This window comes from Ictalurus furcatus, chromosome 2 (assembly GCF_023375685.1).
Source record: "Ictalurus furcatus strain D&B chromosome 2, Billie_1.0, whole genome shotgun sequence".
Classification (NCBI taxonomy): Eukaryota; Metazoa; Chordata; class Actinopteri; order Siluriformes; family Ictaluridae; genus Ictalurus; species Ictalurus furcatus.
Genome location: NC_071256.1, coordinates 24,351,998 through 24,378,551, shown reverse-complemented (window position 1 = coordinate 24,378,551; position 26,554 = coordinate 24,351,998). Strand labels below are relative to the sequence as shown.

At 38.9% G+C, this 26,554-nt stretch overlaps 1 protein-coding gene across 3 annotated transcripts; it reads right to left on the bottom strand.

Annotated features, from left to right (window-relative positions):
- Nucleotides 1-6: 6 nt before the first annotated feature.
- arhgdia (Rho GDP dissociation inhibitor (GDI) alpha) lies at nt 7-26,303 on the bottom strand. Of its 3 annotated transcripts, none has more exons than XM_053610133.1 (6): nt 26,190-26,303; nt 7,624-7,819; nt 6,267-6,350; nt 3,855-3,931; nt 3,013-3,076; nt 7-1,910 (listed from the first exon to the last, which is right to left on the bottom strand). In XM_053610133.1, exons 2-6 carry the CDS (start codon nt 7,808-7,810, stop codon nt 1,711-1,713), a joined length of 612 nt encoding a protein of 203 aa, XP_053466108.1. In that variant the 5' UTR covers nt 7,811-7,819; nt 26,190-26,303; the 3' UTR covers nt 7-1,710. The 3 variants fall into 3 exon arrangements, with proteins under 3 accessions (XP_053466108.1, XP_053466116.1, XP_053466126.1); XM_053610141.1 differs by having other exon boundaries at nt 7,624-7,816; nt 26,190-26,292; XM_053610151.1 differs by lacking the exon at nt 26,190-26,303 and adding an exon at nt 22,347-22,488.
- Nucleotides 26,304-26,554: the final 251 nt, after the last annotated feature.

The following is a 26,554-nucleotide window of genomic DNA, read 5'->3' as shown; positions in this document are numbered from 1 at the left end:
AACATGTCATTTTGAACACTTTTAATGTTGACACAGATGAACAGTAATCTCCTTCCACAGTGATAGAATGACAGAAGTACAAAGGAAGAAGCAAGTGCTAAAAATCTCCACGCAACATTACAGGCAACGCTGTCGACGTAAAAGTGTGTAGAATACCGAACGCATTCACTGTTCTGAGATTAAACTTTAAGGTGATAACGGCTACACTGGAGGACTGAAGTGAAAGAAGTCTACACTGCATCCAGATTGAAAGAACACCTCCCCCAGATCAGTATTGTCCATCTCACCTACCCAGACCTCAGTTAGAGTTTTGTGTTTATGTTTCAGAGGTCTTGATAAAGCAGCTTGTGATGGTAAATAGTGGAGGCACAGCCAGTGATGTTAATTTTTAGCTGAAGCATTTAATAGTCGAGGTCTGCAAGTGAAAACAGCCCTTTCTGCTTCGAGAAATCTCTTTAGCACTCAATGACAACTTGCGTAGACCACAAGGGCACAATTCACAAAGTAAGAACATGCCCGCTTTAGAAATGGACACATTTGGGAGAGAGAATTTCACTGGACAGAAAGTAGAAGTGAAAGCAATAAAGGCAAGAGAAGATAGAGGGGGACCAAAATTGAGTTGATTTTTCAGCATAGTTCACCTATTTCTGTTTCTACTCGCCTTCATGTTTTGGTTTATCCTGAAAAAACTGAGTGGATGAGGCACCAGATGAAATGATCCTTCCCAAGCGGAAGCAGCAGTAATCAAAGTGAGCACCTTTGACTCCAGCCATGGGGGAATGATTGGATATTTATAACGGTTACACTTCAAAAGGCAAGAACTTCCTCAACATCATGCTACAGGAATAATTTCTTAAGGCCACATATAAAAAATAAAATAAAATAAAATAAAATAAAAAAATGGTCAAGAAGACACACAGGCCACTACCAGGAAGGCTGATCAGTGGAGCTCCTCTAGTGGATAGGTCACCACATTTGCAATAAAGACAGCTACATCTTTGAAACACTACATTATCCACATGCAAACAAGTCCCTGCTAGGAACAGATTTTCAATGTCAGCTATAACCAGCCACGCTAACCACTGCACACAGATTATCTCAAAAAGGAACAAACATCACTTTCCCCACATGTATAGTGTTGAGGAAAGCCAATAGCTCTGCCAGTGGCAAAACATTAGTAAGCGGCACCATTTCCTTTACTTTTAATCAAGGCAGATTATGGTTAAAAAAAAATAATTAAAAAAAAAGAATAAAGAGAAAAGGAATGTAAGGAAATATGCATGTAGGACACACATGGGTAGGGTAAAGGACACGGAAGGATAAGCATGGGGGATGTGAAGATTACCAACAGCCATGTCAAAAGCATTCATGTTTTTGAACATTTTTTCCTCTCGGTTTTTTTTTTTTTTTTTAAACTTTTATATACAAACAAAACAAAAACACAAAATTTGGATTGTGCACATTTTTGTTTGTTTTCACATATATTTTTCATGAAAATCCTCAATACTCATTCACTGGAAGGGAGTGAAGGGGAAGAGCAAATGCAAAGAATGACAAATGGTAGGAAGATGGACGGAGTGAGAGCCTTTTTGTTTGTTGATTAACCAGTTATTCCATGATGATGGTACGCATGAAGGAAATGTGGAGGAAAGAGAGGGAGAAAGAATGGAAAACGATGGAGAGGAAAAGCAGCTGAGGTTCGGGAGCGGCTTAGTCTTTCCAGTCCTTCTTGATGTTGAGGTTCCACTCCCAGGACAGGTGGTCGTGCTTGTCGTCGTCGGTAAACTTGGACTTTATGTTGTAGGTGCCGCGGGCCAGAAGACCCTTCGGCGCCTCCTCCAGAGGGGTGAGGAACTCGTACTCGTTTGGCCGAGGCCCATAACTTCCCACCATGTAGTCAGACTTGTCAACTATATACAGAAAGAATGAATTAATCCAGCTCATGTAAAAGCAAGCTACACCAAGCCAGTTTATTAGGTACACCTACTGTAAACATGTGCCTTGCTGGGATCAAGTTATTGACTATGTTTTTAGCCACAATTTATCAGCATCCTCTACCTCATCTTTTCAAGTGAAAATGGACCACCAATGAGCAGATCATTTTTTGGTGATGAAGCATTGTGTACCAACAAGGTATATAAGTAAGTAATCAACTGCCCAATACGTGTATAGGGGTTTTACAGATTTTTAAGGTATGATAACCTAGTTTAAAAATATCATGGTTTCACAGTATTTTGTAAATGGTCGGTGGTGCAAATCCATCCATCCATCTACCGCTTATCCTTCCTTCAGGGTCACGGGGAAACCTGGAGCCTATCCCAGGGAGCATCGGGCACAAGGCGGGGTACACCCTGGACATGGTGCCAATCCATCACAGGGCACAATCACACAGACATTACACAGCCAATCAGCCGACCATGCATGTCTTTGGACTGGAGGAGGAAACTGGAGTACCTGGAGGAAACCCCCGCCGCACGGGGAGAACATGCAAACTCCACACACACACAGGGCCATGGTGGGAAACGAACCCCCGACCCTGGAGGTGTGAGGTGAACGTGCTAACCACTAAACCACCGTGTGTGGTGGTGCAAATAGACAAAATTCATTAGAAAATATTTTGTACAGATTCTCTCAATGTACATCTGTACATTGTGCACGCAGGTTACTGTGGTACAGCCAAATTTGTTCGGGTTTTTAAAAAAAAAAAAAAAAAAAAAAAAAAAAAAAAAAAAAAAAAGGGAATAAATGGTAAATGGACGAAAATAACACCAATGATCACTATATTTATATAACTTTTTTGAAATGCGTCAATAAATAAAGATAAATGTTTAATTTATCTTTAAAGAAAAATGGTCTCTTTCCATTAATAGACAAGGTAAAGGTAATTGTGTACCTACAAAGCAAATCTATAGAGTATGGTTACCTACTAAACTGGCAACTTGATGTGTTGGGTATTATACTGGTGTCCTTTCACAGATTGCCTTCATTATCTGAAAACATGATCATACTTACGCTTCACCCCTTTCCTAAAGGTCTGTTGTACATACTTCAGTCCTGAGACGATCTCCTTGTTCACCTGGAAATAGTTTAATAGAAAACTGCATCAGTTTCCTAAATAGCAGTGTTTGCTTTGTAGAGTCAAGTCTGGTTTTCTTTAACAGTGTAGCTCACTGTTAGAAGTGACATGAAAATGTTGGACATGATGTAATATAACCAGACAAAGCTGTCCTGTTTAAGATCTCATTCCTTGGCAAATGCATGAAGACGGGTACAAATGACAGCAGCAAGAAATCTCTTGGCTACGGAAATATTAGAATGGCAACCGGCTGTTTGGATCATATTTAAACGGCTTTAAAAAGGAAGGATGCAATTATAGAAAACAAGGCAGATGGGATGTTATGCTACAAATTGGTTAAATGCTGCTTACACTAATCACTACTAATAACTGACTTCATGCCACACTTAGCAATAATGCCACTTAATCATTGTGCATGTTTGAGTATTCTTGTGAAAACTCCGTTTACAGGCATATACATACATCGTAACCGATGATTACAAGAAATTGTGTGGAAGATTAAAACAACTGAAGCTGGTGCTTTTGATATTCTAGATACACTGAGTAAAATAGAAACTGTGTGCAGAATTCCTATTAGTATATTTCAATGAAAGCCCAAAAGCCATCTGTGAAAATGTTAGCAGGACTGCTAGAACCCAGTTGGAGGAAATGTGACAGAAATTAGACCAACTAATATAAGCTACTGCAGTGGAGACAGTATGACTTCTATAAGCTATAAAAAGATTTAAAAGCTCACTTTGAATGTAGGCAAAGTTAAGTTGGGCAACTGACTGCTCACCTTGAAGCTGATCTTTATCCTGTACTCCACTCCTTCTTTAAGTATAAACGACTGCTTTTTGAAGCTCTCCAGATCTCCTGAGAGAACACAAGACCAGGCAAATGCAGTAAAGCACACATACCAAAGGTTATATAAATGTCCTTAATCAGTCCTTCAGACTGCTGTTTATGGTCATGAAATACTGACTGACGTCACTGAGAGCTGATAAATGACTCAGGATTGGAGAAATAACTTCTAAACTAGAGAAAATTGGAGGATAAAAAAAAATATATATATTTTCTCTCTAAATACTTGAAATGGACAGTACTGACTTTACATATATAATGTACAACAATTTTTTTTTTTTTAAACCACTTATTTCACAGCATTTGGAAAGAGGTTTGAATAATTTATTAAAAAAACAAAACAAAACCAAAAACCCAGCAACACTTCCAATGAAATGAGACTGCAGTGCAAGTTCTATCCAGCAGATGGCTTTGTGCAATCCTTCTTTCTATACTTTCTCCTCTAGCTCAATCATTATCTTGTGCTGTTTTGACCATTTTTGGAAGAAAACCAACGGCATCTAATAAATATAGTTAACAGATATAAAACGCGTGAGCCAAGTCAAACATACATTGACAGATTTTATTTTACATTAAAGTACACAAAAACATTCTCGCCTCATCAGTGCGTCCTTCAAGCGAGAAAATAAAATCGAGTTGAGACAAGAGAATAAAGAATTAGAGGTTGACCGATTGATCAGGTTTCCCTGCTTGCGTCTGTTGAGGTGGGGCTGAGAAGGGTGCGCCGTCATTATACAGTACAAGAGCAGCCTCTAGATAAAAGCCATCAACAACAAATTTTCTTGTTTTATTTGAAGTGTTTTTGATTCATTTTAAATGTACATCTTATTTAATTACTATAATATTTATTAATAGTTAATATATTTATATATATAATTATATAATTAAAAAAACTACAGTACATTTTCATGGTACAGTCAGTACTGTTTAATTTGGTAATAACATTTTACTTCGTGTTATGTTTTCATTCAGTATCAAGTTTAAAAACTAATCGGTTTGTTAACGTGTTATGAGCAGGTACTGCCCAACTTAGTTATCGGTAAAATTCACTATCAGTTGACCTCTATAAGGAATACTAATGTGATCTCAGGGAAGGGGGCAGGGCTTTCAAGTGGTGGTCAGTTAATATTGGAGAGTTGTTGGAGAAACACCTGTGCAACAGTCATTCCAGATTCGTGTGTCGACTGGGTGCTGACCTATGAAAAGTAGCCAGCAACAGTGACTAATGTTGCAAATGTGGTTCTTAGATCTATGGCGCCTTTTCAGTCAGACATCACTTCCAGCGAAACATACAAATGTCTATTGAAACTCAGAATCTGATTGACATACCTAACTCATTGACAGTAATGACGCAAATGAGATTGCAAAGGCATTTTAATTTTGGTCAAGTTGTAGCATGGCAATCAGAAATCAAATGAAAAGATTATTACATTTTGAACATGGCAGAATTAGTTTAGACACTGCCAACTTTAAATGCAAAGTCCATGACATGCAATTTTTAGCCATTACATGTTGCTGTTCATAAAAATACAAATACACTTTTTGCAATCGAATTTTAATTACATTCACAATTATGCATTCTCTTAAGGGTAAATGCAACTGCACGTGTGTGTGAATTAGTTTTTTCAAATTAGCATTTGAATAATTTTTGGAAAATACGGTTGGGTTGTGAGGTTTCTTTGGCTGCGTCCGAAATCATATACTGTGACAGTACCTACTGCTTGGCCGTTGATACAGTATGTGATGCTCAGTATAAGTGGTAAGCATGAATACAACATGGACGTACTACATCCACCATGTTGGCATTGTCATAAGTCAGTCCTGTTGCCTTATGGGATAGCATAGTATCCAGTGGTTCCATACTGAAGTATCTTGGCAGAAGCAGGGTATTTCTCACCTACTGTTTTATGAGAATTCGGATATACTACTCCTTTGGAGTACTGCTTTTCTCCTACTGTATAGTAGGGTAGTAGGGATATTTGGACGCAGCCTTTAACTTCCATTCCTCTGATTTCAGTTTGTTCCAGAAACTACAAAATAATTTTATTCTATGATTTAATAGCTTTTAGAAAAAACGCAAGTCAGCAATTTTATACAAAACGGTTTTCGCTTTATGCAGAATGAGCATTTGTATAAAATGCATTATGTATAAAAGTACCCCAAGTAATCAATAATCATTATCCGTTATCCTGCTTAATCAGAAGTGCTCGCTAAGTACGCAGCCAGAGAGTCGCTCTAAATTGAGCACCTTGCAAATACATTAGGCATGTTATCTACCCACTTTAAGGGAAAAAAAAAAAAAAAAAAAAAAAAAAAAAAGTGCGCTTGTCTGGTTGGAGTCACTCACCTTGCAGGTCAAGGGTCAGAGGAGCAGGGGCCGTCTCACACATTAAAGTTAGTCGTGTCACTTGGACGTTGGGAGCGTTGGGATCTGAGCGGGGAGAAAATAAAAAATGACACACACACACACACACACACACCCCTCCCCCGGTTTAAAATCATGACAAAGTGACATGAACCACCCGATATACCAAAAAATGCTGGATGGATTTTTGTGGGAAATGAATGACTCGACCAGCTGTGTTTTGACAAGTGCCATCATGTAGACTGAAGCTCTTTCATAAAAAGAGTCATAGAGGATTCAAGCTGGAATTAGATTCAGAGAACGAAGTGATTAAATGCCACCTGACAAAAATAAAAGCTGAAAAATGAACTGAAAAAGTCTGTGGCTTATTTGGGTGCTCTATTAGGACAGTGATGACAGAAAGCTGGGCCTCTTGGGATGTGACCTCATTTCTGCCCATTCATTCATCAACCAAGTCAGATGCTTGGATGCGCAGAACATTTTCAGAAGAAACAATTTTTCAGAATCAGGTCGTCCCGCTTTCCCCAAGCACACAACCGTTTTGGTTTTTTTTGGCATGTGACAGAGCGTGTTAGTTGTGATTAATGGTTTTTGTTATTTAGCTTTTTAAAAATATTAGTTTACATACAAGTGTAAGTAAATTCCTGTCACCATAACTACAACTGGAGCTATAATCCCCGCCCCCACACAAGAAATATATAAACAAACTGAACTTTATATAGCTTTATATAATATCCCTGTAACAAGCAAAACATGTTTAAGGAGCCATTAATAATCTACAAACGTCATCCCATTAAATGGCTGAATTTGAGATGAGAAAGAATATGAACGTACACTGAATATCGTGTCTGTGTGTAACAGCAATACGAGTATGCGACTATAAAAACAAACATGTTTATCTAAAATATCATTTTATACTCATCCATGCAACTCTTCCAGACTGGCCATAAAATACAAGAAAACAAAATGTTAACAAAAATAACTAACAAAGTTACTGCATACAGATGTAGAAGTTTGTGTTGGTCTTCGAAACCATGCAAGAGAATTCAATTCAAATTATTTCCTCCGCACACTCCAGCCTCCATTTCCCCACACTTAGTTAGAAGTCAACACAAACAAATCTTCCTGAGGAAAAAAACAAAGAAAGAAAGAAAGAAAGAAAAAAAAGATTCCCATCTTTTTCATTTGTTTTCACTTAGTTGTGAAGGAAACATATCCAGTTTGTTTAGTTGTAGTATTCGATTTCATTTTGAGAAGTCTTATTTCAACATAGAAAAATATTTTTGTAGTTTCAGTTATGCACAATAGCCCTGGGAGACAGACAGACAGACACACACACCTATGGACACAGAGGTTGAGCCGAGCAAAGCCTCTTTGTACTTGCGCAGGCTCTCATCATCCTTGTCCAGTTCCTGGATCTCCTGCAGGCTCTTCTGTGCCGGTGGCTTGTAGTTCACAACCTCGCTCTCTTCGTTCTCGGCAGCGATGGCTGCTAGCTGCTCCGGGGTTGGTTCATGCTCAGCCATGATTTACTGCTGGAGACACAAACAAATGCACACAATTTTTATTTGTGTCTGTCGGTCTTATTTATGCTTAAATAGATTTACAATTGAGACAAGATACAACTCATGACCTTCTGATCAGTAGCCCAAAGCCTTAAATCACAGAGCCACCATTTACCTCTCCTATCACTCATCTTTGTGAAGACTATCTAGACCAGGGGTGTCCAATCTTATCCGGAAAGGGCCGGTGTGGGTGCAGGTTTTCATTCCAAACAAGCAGGAGCCACACCTTTAATCAGTTGATCTTGGCTTTCAATAGACTCGGGTGTGGCTTCTGCTTGGTTGGAATGCAAGACTGGACACCACTGCTCTAGGGGGTCTCTAAAGTTTACACAGAATGGTGCAAAAAACAAAATACATCCAGTGAGCAGCAGTTCTGCAAGTGGAAGCGCCTTGATGATGAGAGAGGTCGGAGGAGAAATGGCCAGACTGGTCTGAAACGACAGGATGGCTACATTAAATCACTCTTTACAGCTGTGGTGAGCAGAGGGGCTACAATAGCAGATGACCACACCGACTTCCACTCCTTTCACTAAAGAAAAGGAATCGGACACTTTAGTGGGCTTTGAAAATGTGCTTACAATTTGAAGACATTTCTTTAGCTCTGTATACAAGCCTACACATCCCTCGTTACAAGATAAACCAAAACAACATAGCAGTCCCCATTTTCTACCCGGTGATATAACGGTGCACTTTAACCTTAGCAAAGTGGTGGCACTGCTGAACCGCTCTGAGCCAGAGTGGGACACTTGGACACAAAGGCTTGGCAGCAGCCCAGTAATGAAGACATAATCAGGGCTGTTATGGTAAAAGAGAGAAAAAAAAGGGAGGAGCTCTGCTCTAAGGAGAGCAGGCTCTTGGTGAAAGGCTGTAACCGAGAGGCCAGAGTGAAGGAAAAGAGAGAAAAAGAAAGCAAGGAGTTAACATCCTCACTGCCTATTTCTGATGAGCAAGGATGTTCCACAGTGCACAGACTGTGCACCTTCACAACCCAATTCAAATAATCACACATCTCACAGGCTCTTTAGTTCGGCCTGTAGCCATCTTCTCCCCAACAGGAAGATGCGACATGAATGCACAGTGCTGCAGCCCTTTTATTTCTGCTGCAATGCAGTGGCACTGAAACAGATCCTTCTCTAGATGTTGAGAGCAGTGAATAAGTGCTGATAATCTGCTGCTGAAAGTCTCTCCGCTCTGCTTCTGCAGCACCTTCTCAGTCTCGGCTGCAGCTTCCTGTTCCTGTAAGGCTGGGAGTACTTCTGAGGTGCGTTGCCTTACATGGTATGCATGTTCGATTCACAAGAACACATGCTCAAAACAAAACTAAATTACTTTCAAGTGGGGCTTCGCTCACAGGATGTGCAGAGGCAGCAGTCAGGTGAAATTCGAAATAAAGCAGGCTGGTGTTCTCTTTTTTTTTTTTGCACTTGTGACATTGTCCAAAAAGACGAGTACAACAGGCGTCACATTCATCAAGTTGGATACGAACAGATTTATCTGTAAATCGTTTGAACGAGCATTTACGCGAGAAATGTAGTATAGTATTTGGATATGTTTTTGTAAAAACATATCCATCTGACACGTGCTCCTGAGTGTGTGCACATTTACACACGAGAAGACCAACTAATGTAAACCGCGATTACTCGGCTCAAATTGTAGAATGTGCAAAGAGTTACTCCACTTTTATATATGGAGAACGCCATCAAGTTTAAATAGCTTATGCATTTCAATTAAACATACATATTTAGTTACAAAAAAAAAAAAAAACTAATTTCAATTTAAATGCATTAACTAAGGAAATATTGAATATAAAAATATTCAATACAAAGAAAAGAAAGCAAGCAAAAATAAAGCCATATATACATTTAAGACAAATAAGACCAGTTATTCAATTAAGACTAACACTGTATAAAAGCAGGACATGCTGTAATAGCTCAGGTGGTGTATGAATCAGTTCCATTTTCAACAGTATCTTCTTTATATGCTGTGTGACACTTTACTAAATCGAGAAGTAACCGATCTGGTATGTCTCAAGCTACAACGTGCTGTATACTTCCTAGTGTGCTGGATGGGTCGTAGGGTAGATTTGTAAATCTGGTGGAATGTTTTTTGTTTAGTTTGTCTTATGCACTTTTACACACAACTTTACCAAAAGTCTGAGAACCAAGACTCAATATAAAATACATATAAACGACTAACAATATAGCAAATCCCCAACTTAATTAATTTGAAAAAAATAAAGAAATATTAGTTATGGTGTATTATTTATCCATGTCCAGTAGGATTGTTAATAATGTAATACTGCGAAACTAAGATAATATTTAGGTTCTAGGTTATAATACTGTGTAATTTCACACCTTAACACCCCTAATGTCCAACAGACTAAAGAAATACACTTTCTTACTGCAACACTGCCCACGTTACATAAGCAAAATACACCTCACTAGTCTTTCAAAAGGTACACACCAGTCTCCAAGTGAATACATGTTAAGAATCCAGTGAGCAAAACATACCACTAATCACTCACATCACACATCAAACAGAACTCTCGGCCATGTTACAAACAGATGTGATGATTTCTGCAGAACACCACTCTGGAAGAAGGCACATGCCAGGGAATGAACCCAAACTGTTACACAACATAAACATCCACTACAGATGCTGTTCTCATAAAAACACCACAACAACTCAGACAGCAAACATAATCAGAGCATAATCATAATGATGTTTCACTTAAATACGATACACTAGAACGTGGATGAGTTCGGGCTTTGGAAAAGATGAAAACAGGAACTATTAGCACACTGAACCCCATTCAGGGCCTCCGCATTCCCATAAAAGCAGAAAATCCAGTTCTGTCAACAGCGTGCTTTGGCAGGTCAGCCCATGGGGTGCGTTTTCAGAGCCAAGCAGCTTGAAGGTGGGGGGAGGCTTGAGGAAGTTGAAAAACTGGGGCAAAAACAGCTGAAGTAGAGAAAGATGTGTATCCATTTCATAAAATGGTATATGAAAATGGAATTGCTGAATGTGTTCTGACCTTATGCTAGTAACCGAATGTTTAAGGAGGATGACCCGGTGAAGAGAGTAACAGCTGGCAGCCTGGCACCACTAAAGGACAGAGGCAAGACAGTAAGCATGCCCAGAGTGAAAATAATCCGTACATGTTCTAATAAAAGACCTCCTGATGAACATGGCCAGAGAGGTAATTTCACAACCACAAACAAAGTGAGGGCAGAGAGACCATCACTGTATGATCTCCAGTCGATGCACTAGATTTCCTAATTCACCTTGAAGTAATTGAAGCCTGGAAAAGACATTTGGTTTAATCGACCACGTGCACTTTCAGCTGTGGTTCATAACACTGACCAAGAGCCAGAGAACCAGTCCAGCCACACCATTCATCAAAAGATTTTACAGGGTTGGGTACAACACTTTGAAACGGCATTTATTTACAGAGACCCTGACCCTATGATGAGCAGAAACAAAGAGTGATAGAATTATCTGTAATTTCTTCATGGCCTTCCAAGACCAGGGATGTAATGGAACAAACAGATAGCGTGTTCTAATTAGACACGGACAAATAAAGATACATCCATCCATTTCCTATACTGCTTATCCTATACAAGGTCACAGGGAAGCCTGGAGCCTGTCCCAGGGAACTTGGGGCACGAAGCGGGGGACACCCTGGACAGGGTACCAACCCATCGCAGGGCACAATCACATATACATTCAAACACTATGGACAATTTTGAAATGCTAATAAGCCTACAAATGCATGTCTTTGGACTGGGGTAGAGGAAACCCATGAAGGACAGGGAGAACATGCAAACGCTGTGCACAGATTCAAACCACCAACCCTGGAGGTGTGTAAACCTCAGAAAGACTTACTGTGCATTTGGCTCTGACTAACATTGATGTGCATCAGGACTGGAATCTATTGAATTTATTACAAGTTGTTAGAAAATACTGCAGGCAGGTACAAACCAATAATAATAATAATAATAATAATAATAATAATAATAAAGTATCATGCACATCTCTAGGTGAGGATTTGACTGTTCACAGACCGTTCTGACTATACGTGCATTTCTAACTTTGGGTTTTCCCAGTGGGAGAAAACCCAAACACTAAGTGTTTAAGGAGTGTTTAAAGAGGTAGGGTTCATATTTAATTCCAGAAAGAAAGAAAAAATCTTGACATCCGTTGAAATCTGAATATAGATGGAGTCATTTGGAGCACTGAACAGATACAGACACAGACAACAGCATGGCGTTACACCCAAACAGGCACAGTCAAGCAGGACACTAAATAAACAGACTTCATTTTCTGACATCTAGTTTGGGGGTGGGGGTTGGGAGGAGAGTCTGGATGCAAGCAAAGCAGAGCAAACACCCTGCCCACTTGAGCCAGTCTGACAGAGCTGTCACACACAGTTCACACTTGCCAACTTCAACTTGACGTTAGCTCCTTCCCCCCCTCCGCTGTACCTTTAGTCACACTACCTTACCATCAAATCGTCAATGTACAAGTACAATGCCTGGGCCACACTGCAAGACACACAAATGCCACAACTGGACTACAAAGGATGCAAGGGGTTAAAATTGGATTTTACACATCCCACGCGACGGAATAATCTGTGCAGATAATCGTTTAAGACTTGCCTAATATCAGGGTCTTTTAAGATCATATGGAGGAGTGCAATTATCCTCAGTGGTGATCCAGGCATTATGAAGATAATCACCTTTAACAAACATAAATCCAACCTGACCTCCTGTATCGTGGCCTGCAGGCTGTTTCTAAGCAACAATATCCCAATAAGATTACTGCATTTGTGATTACTGCTAATGAGGCTTCACAGGAGGACAAAGTGTTACACAGCAGGACTCCCCTGTGAGCCTAATCAGTGTCCTTGAGAGATACAATTATCCTCACAAAGTAAGGTGGGAGGACTCACCTCATTGTCTATAAATACAGACTGTCAGTTTTGCAGCAACACCTTCACCACTTGCGCTCACCTCACATCAAATACCAACAACTGTGTAGAAGTGTGCGTGTGGGGTGTTCAGATGATAGAGATGGACCGATCGGCATTCTCTGGCACCAATTGCTTTTAAGGTCAACCGATCACAATCAACTGATACAGATAATAGATTCCAGGATACTTTCCTCCTTAGGCAGAAATACCAAAACTAGTATAAAAGTAGTGTATTGTCAATTAAAACATTTGACATCTGTGACCAAGCTACTTCCCTTGAATATTTTATAAACAGGCATTCAATAAAAATGGCAGGACGTTTAATAACTGCAGTGATGCAGGCATACTGCAATCTCAAAGATGAGGTATTAAACACAACAGCCCTGAATTAACCAAAAAAAAAAAAAACCCAAACTCAGCAAGATAAAACAGGAACATTGTTGGACAATTGTTGAAATTGAACCGGACAAAAACACAATAAGGGCTTAGTGTTAAGTACCGATGGCAGATCGATCCACTGAGCTAGTAGAGCTTAACATGGACTCGGAACTCCATACATCATTTGTAAAAGTAAATGAAGTGACGGAGCTCAGGAAGAACAAGCTCAAAAGTATTTCCGGCTGGGCAGCACATACCTCAGCTCCCTGAAGAAATCCCACATCCTCTAGAAGCGAGCATAGCTGGTTATCTCGCCCAAAAAAAAAAAAAAAGGACTTCGCTTTGCTCGTGATTCATCCTTACAGGATTTCGCTGTTTGTTTTTTGTGATTGTTAGACAAAAACGCTAGATTTTGCTGCTGCTTTTTCAAAATTTGTGAGGCAATTTGGGGAGGTTCTCTTTTTTTTGCACAAAACTACTTGAATTGGCAAAATTGCAAATGATCTTTCACCATGATGTCTGTTGGTAAATTTCCTTTTAGCTGTACTCATGCTCGATGCATATGAATCAAAGAGGGCTTGGACTGAATGCATGTTATGATGAGCTCACATGATGCATCTTGGCCCAAATATGCAGAAAATGTAGAAATTTGGGATTTTGTACAGCAGTAAACTCTTCTGTATAATCTTTCAGACTGACTGCATGTTTCACTCCAGTGCATGTTTAAATTTCCCCTTTCAGTGAACAAAGAGATGTTTCGCCTCACTGATTAGCCGAGGCCAAAAACTAATTTCGAACGATAGCTGATCAATCCTAGGTGATCTGTGTACAAATCAAATGGTAGACACCATGTAACATTATAAATGTAGAAACAGATAACTGATGCTGATGATAACCTGACCAGTTTTTACATCAGAACAGTTTTTTTAGTTCACTGAAGTAAGTAAGTAAGTAAGTAAATAAATAAATAAGCATCTCTAAATTCATCCACCTTCTGCTTTTGATGTCGGATGGCAAGCTGTATATAAAACTGACTCTAACCGATGTCCATATATGGTCTGTGCTCTTGCTCCTATTATAACTATTGTTGCTGTAATAACTATTGTTATGAAGACCTTTGTTTGTTTGTATTTGGGTTATTGCCATACCAGCTACAATGGCCATTTCTTGGCGATCACAAGCATTTATCAAACATTCAATAAAATTCAGCTTAAAATGTCAGACATTTCTGTACAACATGACTCTGAAAGATTCTTTACATTTATGTGAGAACAACTGTAATAGTTTTTTTTTTTTATAGTTAATAAACATAATAGTTTCCCTGGGTCCATCTTACAAAACAAGTCTGTAAAAAAGTTTGACCTGATAAAAGGCGTTGTCTCATGACATTAAAAATAGGGCAGACCAAAAATGTGTTTTATGGTCAAGGGAGTGTTAAAAGATTGGCATTTTGATGGTTCCTTGCCCTTCAGTAAATACCCATTGATCAGTCTGGTGTGGCCTACGTGGCTTTTGGAGACCTTGATAATGTTATTGCTACATGCAACTTTGTTTACAAAGAACCTGCAAACCTACTTTCCTCTAGTTTATTGCAATACAAATGACAAAGCAACTAATGCTTTTGGGGAATAATAGAAACAGGCTCAGAGCTGACTAAACCAGCATGAATAGCATGCTTTTGGAAGAAGGTAAGCTTAAAATCTCTGATTTAGCAATGCTTGGCGAAGCAACAAACAAAACTACCCTACAATGGGAAATTACCAATTTTAAATCAATCCCTGCATAGTCACAAAATAAGTTACAAATGAACATGTACACATCTTGCACATTCATCAATAAATAAATAAAATCAATACATTTAAAAATATAATAATAATATCGGAGTTCTTGACTCATACCAAATACTGAGAACAGAGTTATGCAAACATAAAACAATGTGATAGTGATGCAATCAAACAAGTTGTGTTTGTGTGAGGGATTCGAGGCATAGCAATTCATCAGTGGATCATGTGAAATAGTATCGAATACAGAACTAGCATTTCAGGATATTAACCCCAATGTGCGTTTTTAGTTTGAGCCCCCCCAAAAATGCCAGACTGGAGCATTTTCTTTTGCAAAGGTGCATCATTTTCTTGGTTGGTTTCCAGCGCATGTCTGCATTTACTCTGAAATATTTTCTTACAATAATTTTGCGAACAAGAAAAAAATTAATTGAGAGTTAAAAAAAAAAAAAAAAAAAAAAAAAAAAAAAAAAAAAGACATGCATTGTACAACTTGCACTGTTAATATGATCAACAAGTAAACGTCACTGGACATCATGGCAGTGGAAGTCTGATGGATCAGAACATCTTGATTTAAAACGATAAGCAAACAAGCCAAGGCCTTTAGATACCATTACTTGATGTAGGAGACCAAAATACTTTTGTGGTTATAAAGTTTCTTCCTATTCTACTGCAATGCTCACATATTCTAGATTAACTCTATATCAGACCCACAACAGCTCGATGCCTGTAACTGCATGCGTAAACTTCCTGCACATGGTGCCTCCTTCAAAGACTTTCATTTTCCTCAGTTAATGGCCATTTAGAGAGCTTGTGTTTGTAATGAACCATTAGGCATGTAATCAAATACAAATACATTATTCAGAATTAACAGATGATGTGGTTAAACCAATACAGTGCTATATTTTTGTTTTTATGTACATCTCATACTAAAAGTTTTAGATCAAACAAAATACTACATAAAAAAGCAACCTGAATAAACACAATAGTATATTTCTTTTATTGACGTTAAAACTAACTGCCCTCTTACACTTAAAATCTAGTGGTGCCACTTTTAGCAGCAATAACTGCAACCAAACCCTTCTAATAACTGGAGATCAGTCTTTCACTTACTTCTAGGACTAGGACTTACTCCTATGCTTTGGATCATTGTCTTGCTGCATAATCCAGTTTTGCTCGAGTTTCAACTTACAGAGTGAAGACCAGACATTCTCCTTTAGGATTTTCTGGTAGAGAGTAGAATTCATGTTTCCCTCAATTATTGCAAATTGTCCAGGCCCTGAAGCAGCAAAGTATCCCCACACCATCACACTTCCTCCACCATGCTTGAGTGTAGGTATGATTTTCTTTTTGTGGAATTCTGTGTTTGGTTTATGCAAGATGTAACAGGACCCCTGTCTTCCAAACAGTTCCACTTTCATCAATCCGCAGAACATTCTCCCAAAAGGTTTGAGGATCATTGAGGTGCGTTGTGGCAAAATTCAGACGAGCCTTAATGTTCTTCTGGTTAGCAGTGGTTTTCACCTCTCCACTCTTCCATGGAAGCCATTTTTTCCACAGTGACCTTTATTGATACAAGAGATACCTGTAGGTCCTTCGATGTTGTCCTTGACTCTTGTGGCTTGCTGGATGAGTCGTTGCTGTGCTCTTTGAGGAATTTTGGAAGGTCGGCCACTTCCCGGAAGGTTCATTATTGTGACGAGTTTTTCCATTTGGAGATAAAGGCTCTCACTGTGGTTCTTTGGAGTCCCAGAGCCTTTGAAACAGCTTTGTAACCCTTCCCAGACTGATTTATTTCACCTTCTTAATAATCATTTCTGGAATTTCTTAATTTTGACATAGGCGTGTTACTGGGTAAGACCTTTTAACCAACTTCATGCTGTTGAAAAAGTTCTAATTCAGTGTTGATTTGATTGAACGGGGTTTGCAGTAATCAGGCCTGTTGTGTATAGTCCAGCTGAACCCCATTATGAATGCAGTTCTACAGATTTGGGGAATTAGTAACTACAGGGGCAAATAAATTTTCACCCAAGTCCAGTCAGTATTGGATAACTTTTCTGCTTCAATAAACATCATTTAAAAAAAATAAAAACAGTATTTTGTGTTTACTCAGGTTGCCTTTGTTTCATCTTTTTTAAATTTTGTTTTAATTTCTCAAACAATTTAGTATGTATAATTAAGAGGTGTGCTATTCAGGATTGATTTTATAGAAAACTTGCCAGAAAGGTTCATAGGGCTTCCGGTTTAGAATAGACGTGTACATCAGGACTGGGAAAATCAAGCAAACTCAACAATATTTGAAGGAGCTTGCAATCTTTCTAGATTACCATGGATTTGGGACAAGATCCATCATGTGACATGGACTGATTTACAGAATACTTGTTAACTGCCTAGTCAGGATTGCAACGGTTTAGATTATGAACTGGATAAACAAAAATGTTCCATGCACATCTCTAGATGAGATCAAATTATGAACTTGAATGATGTAGTACCAGATTTATAAAATAAAATACAAAAAGAAAAGAAAAAAAAAACCCCACCCTTCTGTTTTTAGGCCACACCCACTTCAGCTTTAAGACACAGATATAGATATCTGAAGCACTAAACAGATACACGTACAGAGTGGTTATAGATTGCATTACACCCATAGAATCCATAAAGCCCATCAGGACATGTTTGGGATTTAAACTTGACCTGATTAGGGGACTCAGATGGAAGTTTCTGATTCAGAGTCATGTAGTTTGATACACAGCTGGAATGGAGGGCAAATCATGACTTCAGAATGAATTATCACCACAGTACAGTTACAGTATAAGGGCCTGGGTTATTTTACTAGAACCACAAAGCTAGAGTTGTTTTATGACTTTGCCTTTAATTACGCAGCATTTCCCAATCCACAGAAAAAGATGAAGGAACTTGCTGAATTATAGCCGTGTACTTCCTCTTCCGTGTTCTCATTTCAGAGCTTCATTTGAGTTCAGAGGCTTGAGAAATCAGAGCACTATGGTTTAAATAGGCAAAGACACAACACAACAGACACATTCTTTCAGCTTTCCTGCCCAAAACAGTGTTCGCAATGAGAAATTCTCAAAGTACATGCCATTATACTAACCTTTTATCCAATACCCCCTTCCTATGCGTCACCTTTTGAAAAATGAATCACAGTCGAGGGGAAACAGTTCAAAGGAGCACCAAAGGCAGATAACACGAGGAGGAAGACAGGACAGGGTGAGTGTGCAGTAAAAATCTACACATACAGTACTAGGAGTAGGTGATCTGACCAAAAAAAAAAAAAAAAAAAAGAGGGCATTTTGGCATTACACGATATGAATCACAATATACAGGTTTGCTCACAAACTGAAGGCAATACAGTAGTGTTGCATTAAAAACAAACAAACAAATAAATAAATAAATAGATACATAGATATTACACATCTTTAAAAAGTGTTAATCATTCACAGACTATAAGCTTGAATCCTAACTAAACCAAACTGTTGGGTGGGAATTCTAAATTTAAGGAGAAAAAAAATAATTATACAAAAATTCCTAGACGCGGTATGTAATTGTTCTGATATGCTTGTAACAATAAGTCGTCCGGGTAGAATTTTCCACTAGTAGAACTCAAAGCGCTCTGAAGCTTGATCTGATATTTAATATTATTCGTCTAATGCAACAGATTTTAGCATTCCTGTTTCACCTTTACTGTTGGGGTTAAATATCTTTTAGTCTACCTAACCTGAAAGACAATGTATGCTAATTTTAGAGTTTGCAAATACACACGCACACGTGCTAGCACGCAAGCACTTCGTTTTGAACACAGTTTTGACAATGGTTGCTAGTCTTGTTGCCCTGAAAACCAAATTTGTGGTGTGAATATAACGATATAGTTTTCTACATGAGCAAAACAAAGAAAATTCAACACGAAAGATTTTTGCACAGCAGCAAAAAAAAGCTAAACAAGACAAAATAATCTGTGGGCTCCTGCACACAGACTAACCTACCGTCACAGAGACTATTACCATATTAGTGATTAAAGCATCTATTGATGTGACCCCCCCCAACGTAAGACAAAGCCTAACATGAAGCAATATAATTAAATCAGTTCGATGTATTTCCATGGGATGTTTTGTTGAGGGGAGAAACTACTTCTCAGATCACTGTGTACTTTGTGTAGTTTTGTTTAAAAAAAGTATTCCCCGTCTTTCCTTAGCACCGTTTTTCCTGTTCGTCTTTGTAGCTTCCTTTGTTTACAATTTTCCATTTGTCCTCTTGGACCTGCCCACTACATATACACACATATTTTTATGCATCTTGTTCCTCTTTGCTCACAGTAAGAAAACCAGCACAGACATACAGCTCATGACTCATCTCTGCAGAGAACAAACAGCCTGGTCAGGCCTACTTGTGTGCTCTCTTTAGCGCCACCAGCTTCTCCCAAATGCTGTGACTTCGGACTCAAACACGATCACGCAAAAGTTGATTTTTCTCTGCAATTTGGTCTCTCCAAATTCCCACCCACCAGCCAACGTACCCCGATTAAACCACAGCTGCCAACCAGTGAGGGTGAACACCCACTTCCTCGAGACATATGAAGCCAGCTAACACATCTTTTACCTGCTGCATCACAGGGTGGCGTAACATACTCCGAGGAAAGCACTCTCGTCCCTATTCCACATACGTGATCTCACAGCTGCCAACGATTGGCTACACCATCCCTCCCAAGCAAAGACCATCAGGCTCCAGGACACGAATGACTGTTGCATGTTCACAGGGTGAACGCTTTTCTGTTGCACCACTGAGGAACTCCAAACTTAGTAATTAAACCCTGCACGAAAGAAGCTGTGGTTACTACAGATCATGAGTTTTGTATTTTACTTTTTTATATTATTTATTTATAATATTTATTTATTTATTTATTTATTTACTTTATATATATATATATATATATATATAGGTTTTTAATCTTCAGGGTTGTGCAACGCCTGTTAAATGAAGGAACCTGAACAATGAACAATCTTCAAAACAGGAAGTATCCAAGAAGCAAGTCTGGAAAGTCTTTATACTCCTGAAGGCTAAACATAGGAGTCACTACATTATGTAACCAACTCAATAAATTAGTGAATCTGTCTCGAGATATGAACAGGCTTACTTTTACTTTTTAAAAAAAAAAAAAAAAAAAAAAAAAGAGGAAAAAAAAAAAGTTCAAGCTCTTGGAGACCATTTCTACTTCATGAAAAGCTTAATTTTACCTTTATCACGGCCAGTATTCAGACTCTCACAGTGTCTCAACAGATTTTAAAGCAAAGTCCACAATTTAAAAGATAAAATAAAAAAATCATCATCATCTTGAGAAATTCCAAAAACCCACACACCTTAGTGACTATCTTAACTGGAGCTTACTTCTTATTTATTTTCTATGCTAACATTCAGGGCTAACAAATTCAGCTGCCTCACTGTGAAGACACCGGTCTGCCTGTGCCGGCCAAGACTCCACCGCTCCTTTCCCTTGATAACAGGTGACTTGCAGCAAGATTATCCTGGTCACTACCTAGTCAATAACACTGATGCCATGAGGAGTGGGTCAGTGATGCAGTCAGCAGTGCCCTGCATTATCAGTAGTGATAAGGTAAGTGCACATTTCCAGGCAGAAGATGACTGCAGAGAGGAACAGTAAGTGAGGTAAGAATACAGCGTGGCCAATGAGCACACTGAAACACACTCGCCCTGGGAAGATGGGAGCTGCTCTTTTGTTCAGATTGAGGCCCAGGCTTAGGTCTGAAACAGTTATATCTGTACAGATTCTAAAAGACCCCAGTTCTTTATTAAAAAAATAAAATAAAAATACTTGCCTAGATGGCTCATGGCATAGTTATGGCTAAGCAAATGAGAGAAAAATCAGTAACAGCCAACATTGACTCAAATGCTAAAATGTTTTGTTTCACCCGTTATAAGCACCATGGGCTGTGAGAACCACTTGAATACCTCCTTGTGTGTACACATGCCATGAATTTCAACAAAGACCACAGTAATTTACATAGCCATCACTGTCAATATGGCCACGTTCCTCTTCTTGCTTTGTACGCATCCATTCATCTTCTCACTTTGCTCAAGTCGTACCTCATGTGCACCTTGGAGCTATCTGTTTAAAATTGGAGCTAGACGGCACTTGTCCTCTAAAGCTGGCGTCAGACTCCCACCGTCTGCTGTCACCTTGATAGGGCTGCGGTTAGTGAGTGTATTTTCAGTACATTTAGAGCTCTTAGCTAGAGTAGGTTTCTCTCGTTAGCTTGCTTGCCTTGTTATTCATTACTCCCTCAATACCTCAGGCTCAATCCAGCACCTTCCCAACTTCAATATTCAGCTGACCAGCAGCCCCCCTCCCCTCCTCCCTCTGCCAGGCCATTGTTTAATTCCTCTAATGTTTCATGCCTCAGCTTCTGTCCAAAGACTAGCTGCACTGTGACTTATTCGAGTTTCTATCGTATGTTTTTCCCCCCACCATAACAAGCACTTGTGTTTAGCCGACAAGTTAGCTGGGTTCCACAATACGCTTCAGCAGTAAACCGACAGAAAACTGTGACGTACAACTTCAGCTCAAGCAGGGCTGAAGTGGTTCCTAAAAACCCTGCTAAGACCATCAGATGATATCCATGCAGTGCAGCCGCAAGGCTGGTACACATCAGTGGATCTATGTGATGCATGTTTTCATATTCCAATTACAGTTATCCGGTGTTCACAGAAACACAGTTACATGAATAAATGTCATTTCTCTAGCTCTGGCTTTTGTCAGAAACATGTTGTGACAACAGAAAAAAGGAGGAGAGGAATGGAGAGAGCAAGACAAAATCTCATTTAACCTCTGCTAATCAAAGGCACAAAAACACTCCAAAGCTTAAAGCGTACATCAGTGATAAGAAATGCACGCAAGATGATGAGGCACTGCATTCTTTCTGCTTCCTGTTTCTTCTTTCAGCTTCTTTTGCCAGACCTCTTCCACTTTGAGCACATTTGCACACCAAAAAAAAAAACCTGTGGAAATGCTGATTAATGTGAAACATTAATAACCTTTGAAAAACTCAAAAAGTTTCTGAGCAACTACCTAGGGGAAACCGCCACCATTACAACTCACAATAAAGGCTCAAATAAATCTCACTTTATTAATGAAACAAATAGCACAATCATCATCAGGTCTTTAATTTATTAATTATCTAAAAACACAACCAAACATAAGGAAATGGCTGCAATCAAAAGTTGCCAAGACATAAAGATGTGTTTATAAAAGAAGAAGAAAAAAGAGGCAGAAAGAGTTAAATCTGACAAAATAATCTGCTACTAACTTGAAAAAGTGAGAGAGATCAGACTCTACCTTTCAACGGTGAAATCCAAACTCCCCGTGTGGCCTCGTGGTAAACGCCACCTTCTAACCAAAGCCGCTATTTCACACTGAGAGGATTCATAAAAGACTCGATTCATTTACAGGCCCTGGCAGAATATGGAACCACGTTCACATCGTGGATGAACATTTAATTAGCGCTGATGTGTGAATTTAAGACAGACAAGGACTTCACATGGCTGGAGATTGCTCTTTTAATGGCAAGATCGATCAAACAAACAAACAAACAAACAAATTATTAATATATATTAATATATATATATTAATATATATATATATATATATATATATATATATATATATATATATATATATATATATATATATATATATACACACAATATTTATATATATATATATAATATTTATATATATATATATATATACACACAATATTTATATATATATATAATATTAATATATATATATATATATATATATAGAGCAGTCAATACTGAGACCTACTGAAAAAGTAGCCAAACATGCTTTTATTAATACACCTGTATTTCACTTTTATGCTTTCATGCCCAGGCTATTCACTGGGCTCTGTGTGTATTTTTTTGGGGGGCGGTTTTTTGGAACATTAATTCAAAACTACGGACGGTACAGAACAGGTTAAACATGCTCACACTTTCCAGTGAAGTGCTGCAGAAAGGACAGTGATTTAGATGGCATCCATACCGTGTCTAGAGTTGGCTTTTAGATACATTTAAAGAGACATACGCAATGTATTATGACAATTAATGATCCGTCATGCATCCTTTTGTTTTATGTTTCTGACAAAATGCGAGAGAACTAATAAGTGACCAATTCTGATATGAAGATAAATGCATTCTTCAGTCTTCATTATGCAGGTTTCAATTCCTATCCCATATTAAAGAAAAAAGAGAGAGAATGACTTGCTGTCCAATCAAAAGGTTTGTCTATTTTAGTTATTTTACTACTACTACGTTAAGTTTAATTAATCTAAAAGATTAATAACATGTTTGCACTTACATTTCATTTCAATTTATTTTAAATTTTAAAACGCAAAACAATGGGCATCAAAACGATACTGGAAAATAAATATTAAAGATCTATGATTGATTTTGTGATCCTTCCTAATCAAGTAATAGCAATATCTGTGAGATTCATGTACTTCTTTCTCAACGCTCAGTTGCACATGACAAAAGCTCTAGCGCTACTAGGCCTAGACGATGTTGCTAAGATCTGGTTGTACAATGTGCGATTTCAGTAGCCTTTTAAGATTATTACTCGTCATACAGATGATCAAATAAAATCCTTACTGAATTTTATAACGTACGATATAACCTGCAATAATGTGTTCTTCGCTTCGGATTACATGATGAAGATCCTCCAACAATAGCTCTGCGGTAAATTTAGCGTATTATGTTCTGCTTACATCATCAAGCGCTGAGATCCAGTCTCGCGATGGACATTAATCAGCTGTCGGGGAACATGTCAAATTTAGGGATTAAGACTAGAGATTTTGGCCTAGGATAATAGGAATCTTTTAAGATTCTCAAAATTTGTCTCAGACAAACAAATCGTGGCCGAACTCATACAGTGTGAATCCGGCTTAATAGCCGTTGCGATCAAGTTTTTCCTCAGATTAAAATCTGGCAGGGTCAGAATATTTGAAGCGCAGTCCTTTAGTATGTCTTCTCCTACTCTGTAGGAGTCTTCTTGTGTGCATCTTGACTGTCGTACAGTCTGAGATCCTACAGTGTGACACGGCTTACAGCGGGGATCATGTTCATACCGTCTGACAAGCAACAGTTGCAAACGACTATTAAAAATCAAACAGTGTAGACCCGGCTTAAGACTTCACACCCCGACCACAACTCACGATCAAAGCATTCTATGATGTGAGATTTTAGTCTGCTGTTTTGAAAAATCAGAGAGGTTTCAGTGAGGTTTTCACCTGACCTAGCCCGTCTCTTTCCGAAAGATCAACTGGTCTGTATAGTAACAGAAAGCGTTGACATTAAAGACCACACACACCTGAATGAATGAAAATGCCATGAGGGCTTTCCAATGGCAGCAGATGTGGCCTGCAGGAGAAGTGACGCGGGGCCAGACACCGCCCTTCTTTTACAGACACAGAACAAACTAGATACACAACCAGGACGGAAGAGGAAGCAGCTCAGACAAAGCTCTGTGGGCGTGCTTTTTTAAGAAAGAAAGAAAGAAAGAAAGAAAGAAATATGTATATATAAAACTTATTTTAAATTATTCATCTTTTAATATTTTGCTCACTTGCACGCATAAACACGCACACAAATATAAACCTAGAGCTTATGCAGGAGCTACCGCTAATCTTTTTTTTAAGAACAGCAGCAGTGTCATCAGTGTCTCCTTTTCGAGTTTCTTTAACACTAAATCACGGCCACAACTCTCAAACTCAACACTGATCAACCCCAATTTAAAGAAGATCAGGAATAAATCACTAATTAATACACTAGCGATATGTACTCCAGATCTGCTAATCTCAACTCCTAACCAGGCTGCACGCTTCCTCCTCTCTCTCTCTCACACACACACACACACACACACGTTATAGCTCATACGTAATTACAGACTGCGAGGGACAATCAACAACCAATCGGTTTTGAATAAAACCAGCAGTTTGTTACATTTTAAACAACCTTTGAACTGTCTGTTCTAGCTTCTCGACAATACAGGAAGTTGCACGCTTTTTCTCCCACCCGCATCGGGCCAGGGCCAGCGCCAACCCCCCCCATCACATCTACCGTCAGGATTGGTTACTAGTTCATTCTCGCACTCTGATTGGACGATTACTCTGATTCGAGCTTTCCGAGCACGAAGGGAGGCGGGATTTATCCGAATACGGGTTGGGGGAAAACACTTTCCAGTTAGCTAGCCTAGCAGAATGGCTATGAATCGCCCATAGTAGATAAAAAAAAAAAAAGAAAGTCGGAAGCTGGGAAAAAAAAGTTAGCTGGACAGCATTACTATCTCTTGGTGCACACGGAAACACTAATTAAATTAAAATCACACACTGTGGTAAAATAGTGCGGCATTAGCGCGTAAATGTCTCATAAGGAAATCAATTTGGCTCGAAGATTCTGGAAAGAAGCTCAATTTACAACGTTCAGATTTCAGCTAGTTAGCCAGTAAACTAACGTTAATAATATGGTTAGAATGTAAACACTTTAATTAGCTCGACTTTCTCCATTTCAGCGGTTTCATCATTTGTAGTGTATTTCCGGCAGCCTTATTTCTGGGTTTTGTCTAATCCCCTGAGGGAAGAGTAACGTCAACTTTCCCACAGGCTGAAAAAAACCCCCATCATCTAAAAACGCGGATCCGTTTTAAAACTTTTAAAACGCCCACATGATAGCAGTAATTGTTTTCGGAAAAGATAAATATCATTTTCTACTTAATTAACTCGGGTAACGTTATAAACTCGGGTCGTCTATTATCATCACACAGACAATACCTGATCATTATTCAGTCCCGGTTGTGAGCAGCATGTGATAAAGCAGACCGCTGACCAAACGGCTAGCACTGGAACCCGAAAACATGCACGCATATAGAAATACACTTATAAACAGAAATAATTCCCCGCCGACTTGATGTTTGTCTAATCTGCTTCGCGAACAGGAAATATCTAACCAGCAACTTCAGATTTGACAAGTTCCCGACTCGCTAACGTTAGCTCGACAGCTCGCGAGACGACCAGACAAAATTCACAAATACAACCTAAACTGCTTTCAGGGGTTTCCGGCAGTTTACCGAATAACGAACAATGATATGTTTTAATCCTAATTTGTCGGCGTTAAAATCGCTTACCGTAAAGATACGACTGCTGTGGGAGTCAATAGGCTAGTGGGAGCTTGAACTGACTTTTCAATGGCGCGAGGAGGGAGCGGCGATGTCAGGCAGCCACCCGCTTCCGGGAATACCGGAGCGCGCGCACATGCTCGCGCTCAATGCATCTGTGCGCATGCGCACAAAAATAAGCATTCCGCCCTCCAGAAATGAGCGCGTGAGCCAAAAACCGCTGTCGTGGAAACGTCTCGTCCGTTTGTGTTCGTCAGTGAAGAGCTCGCTGTTTTTTTCTGTTTTTTGTTTTTATCTCGGGCTTTTATTGGTTTAATAATCGACAGTTCTGTTTAATGGTGAAGACAGCAGAGTTTCGAAATTAAAACACCACC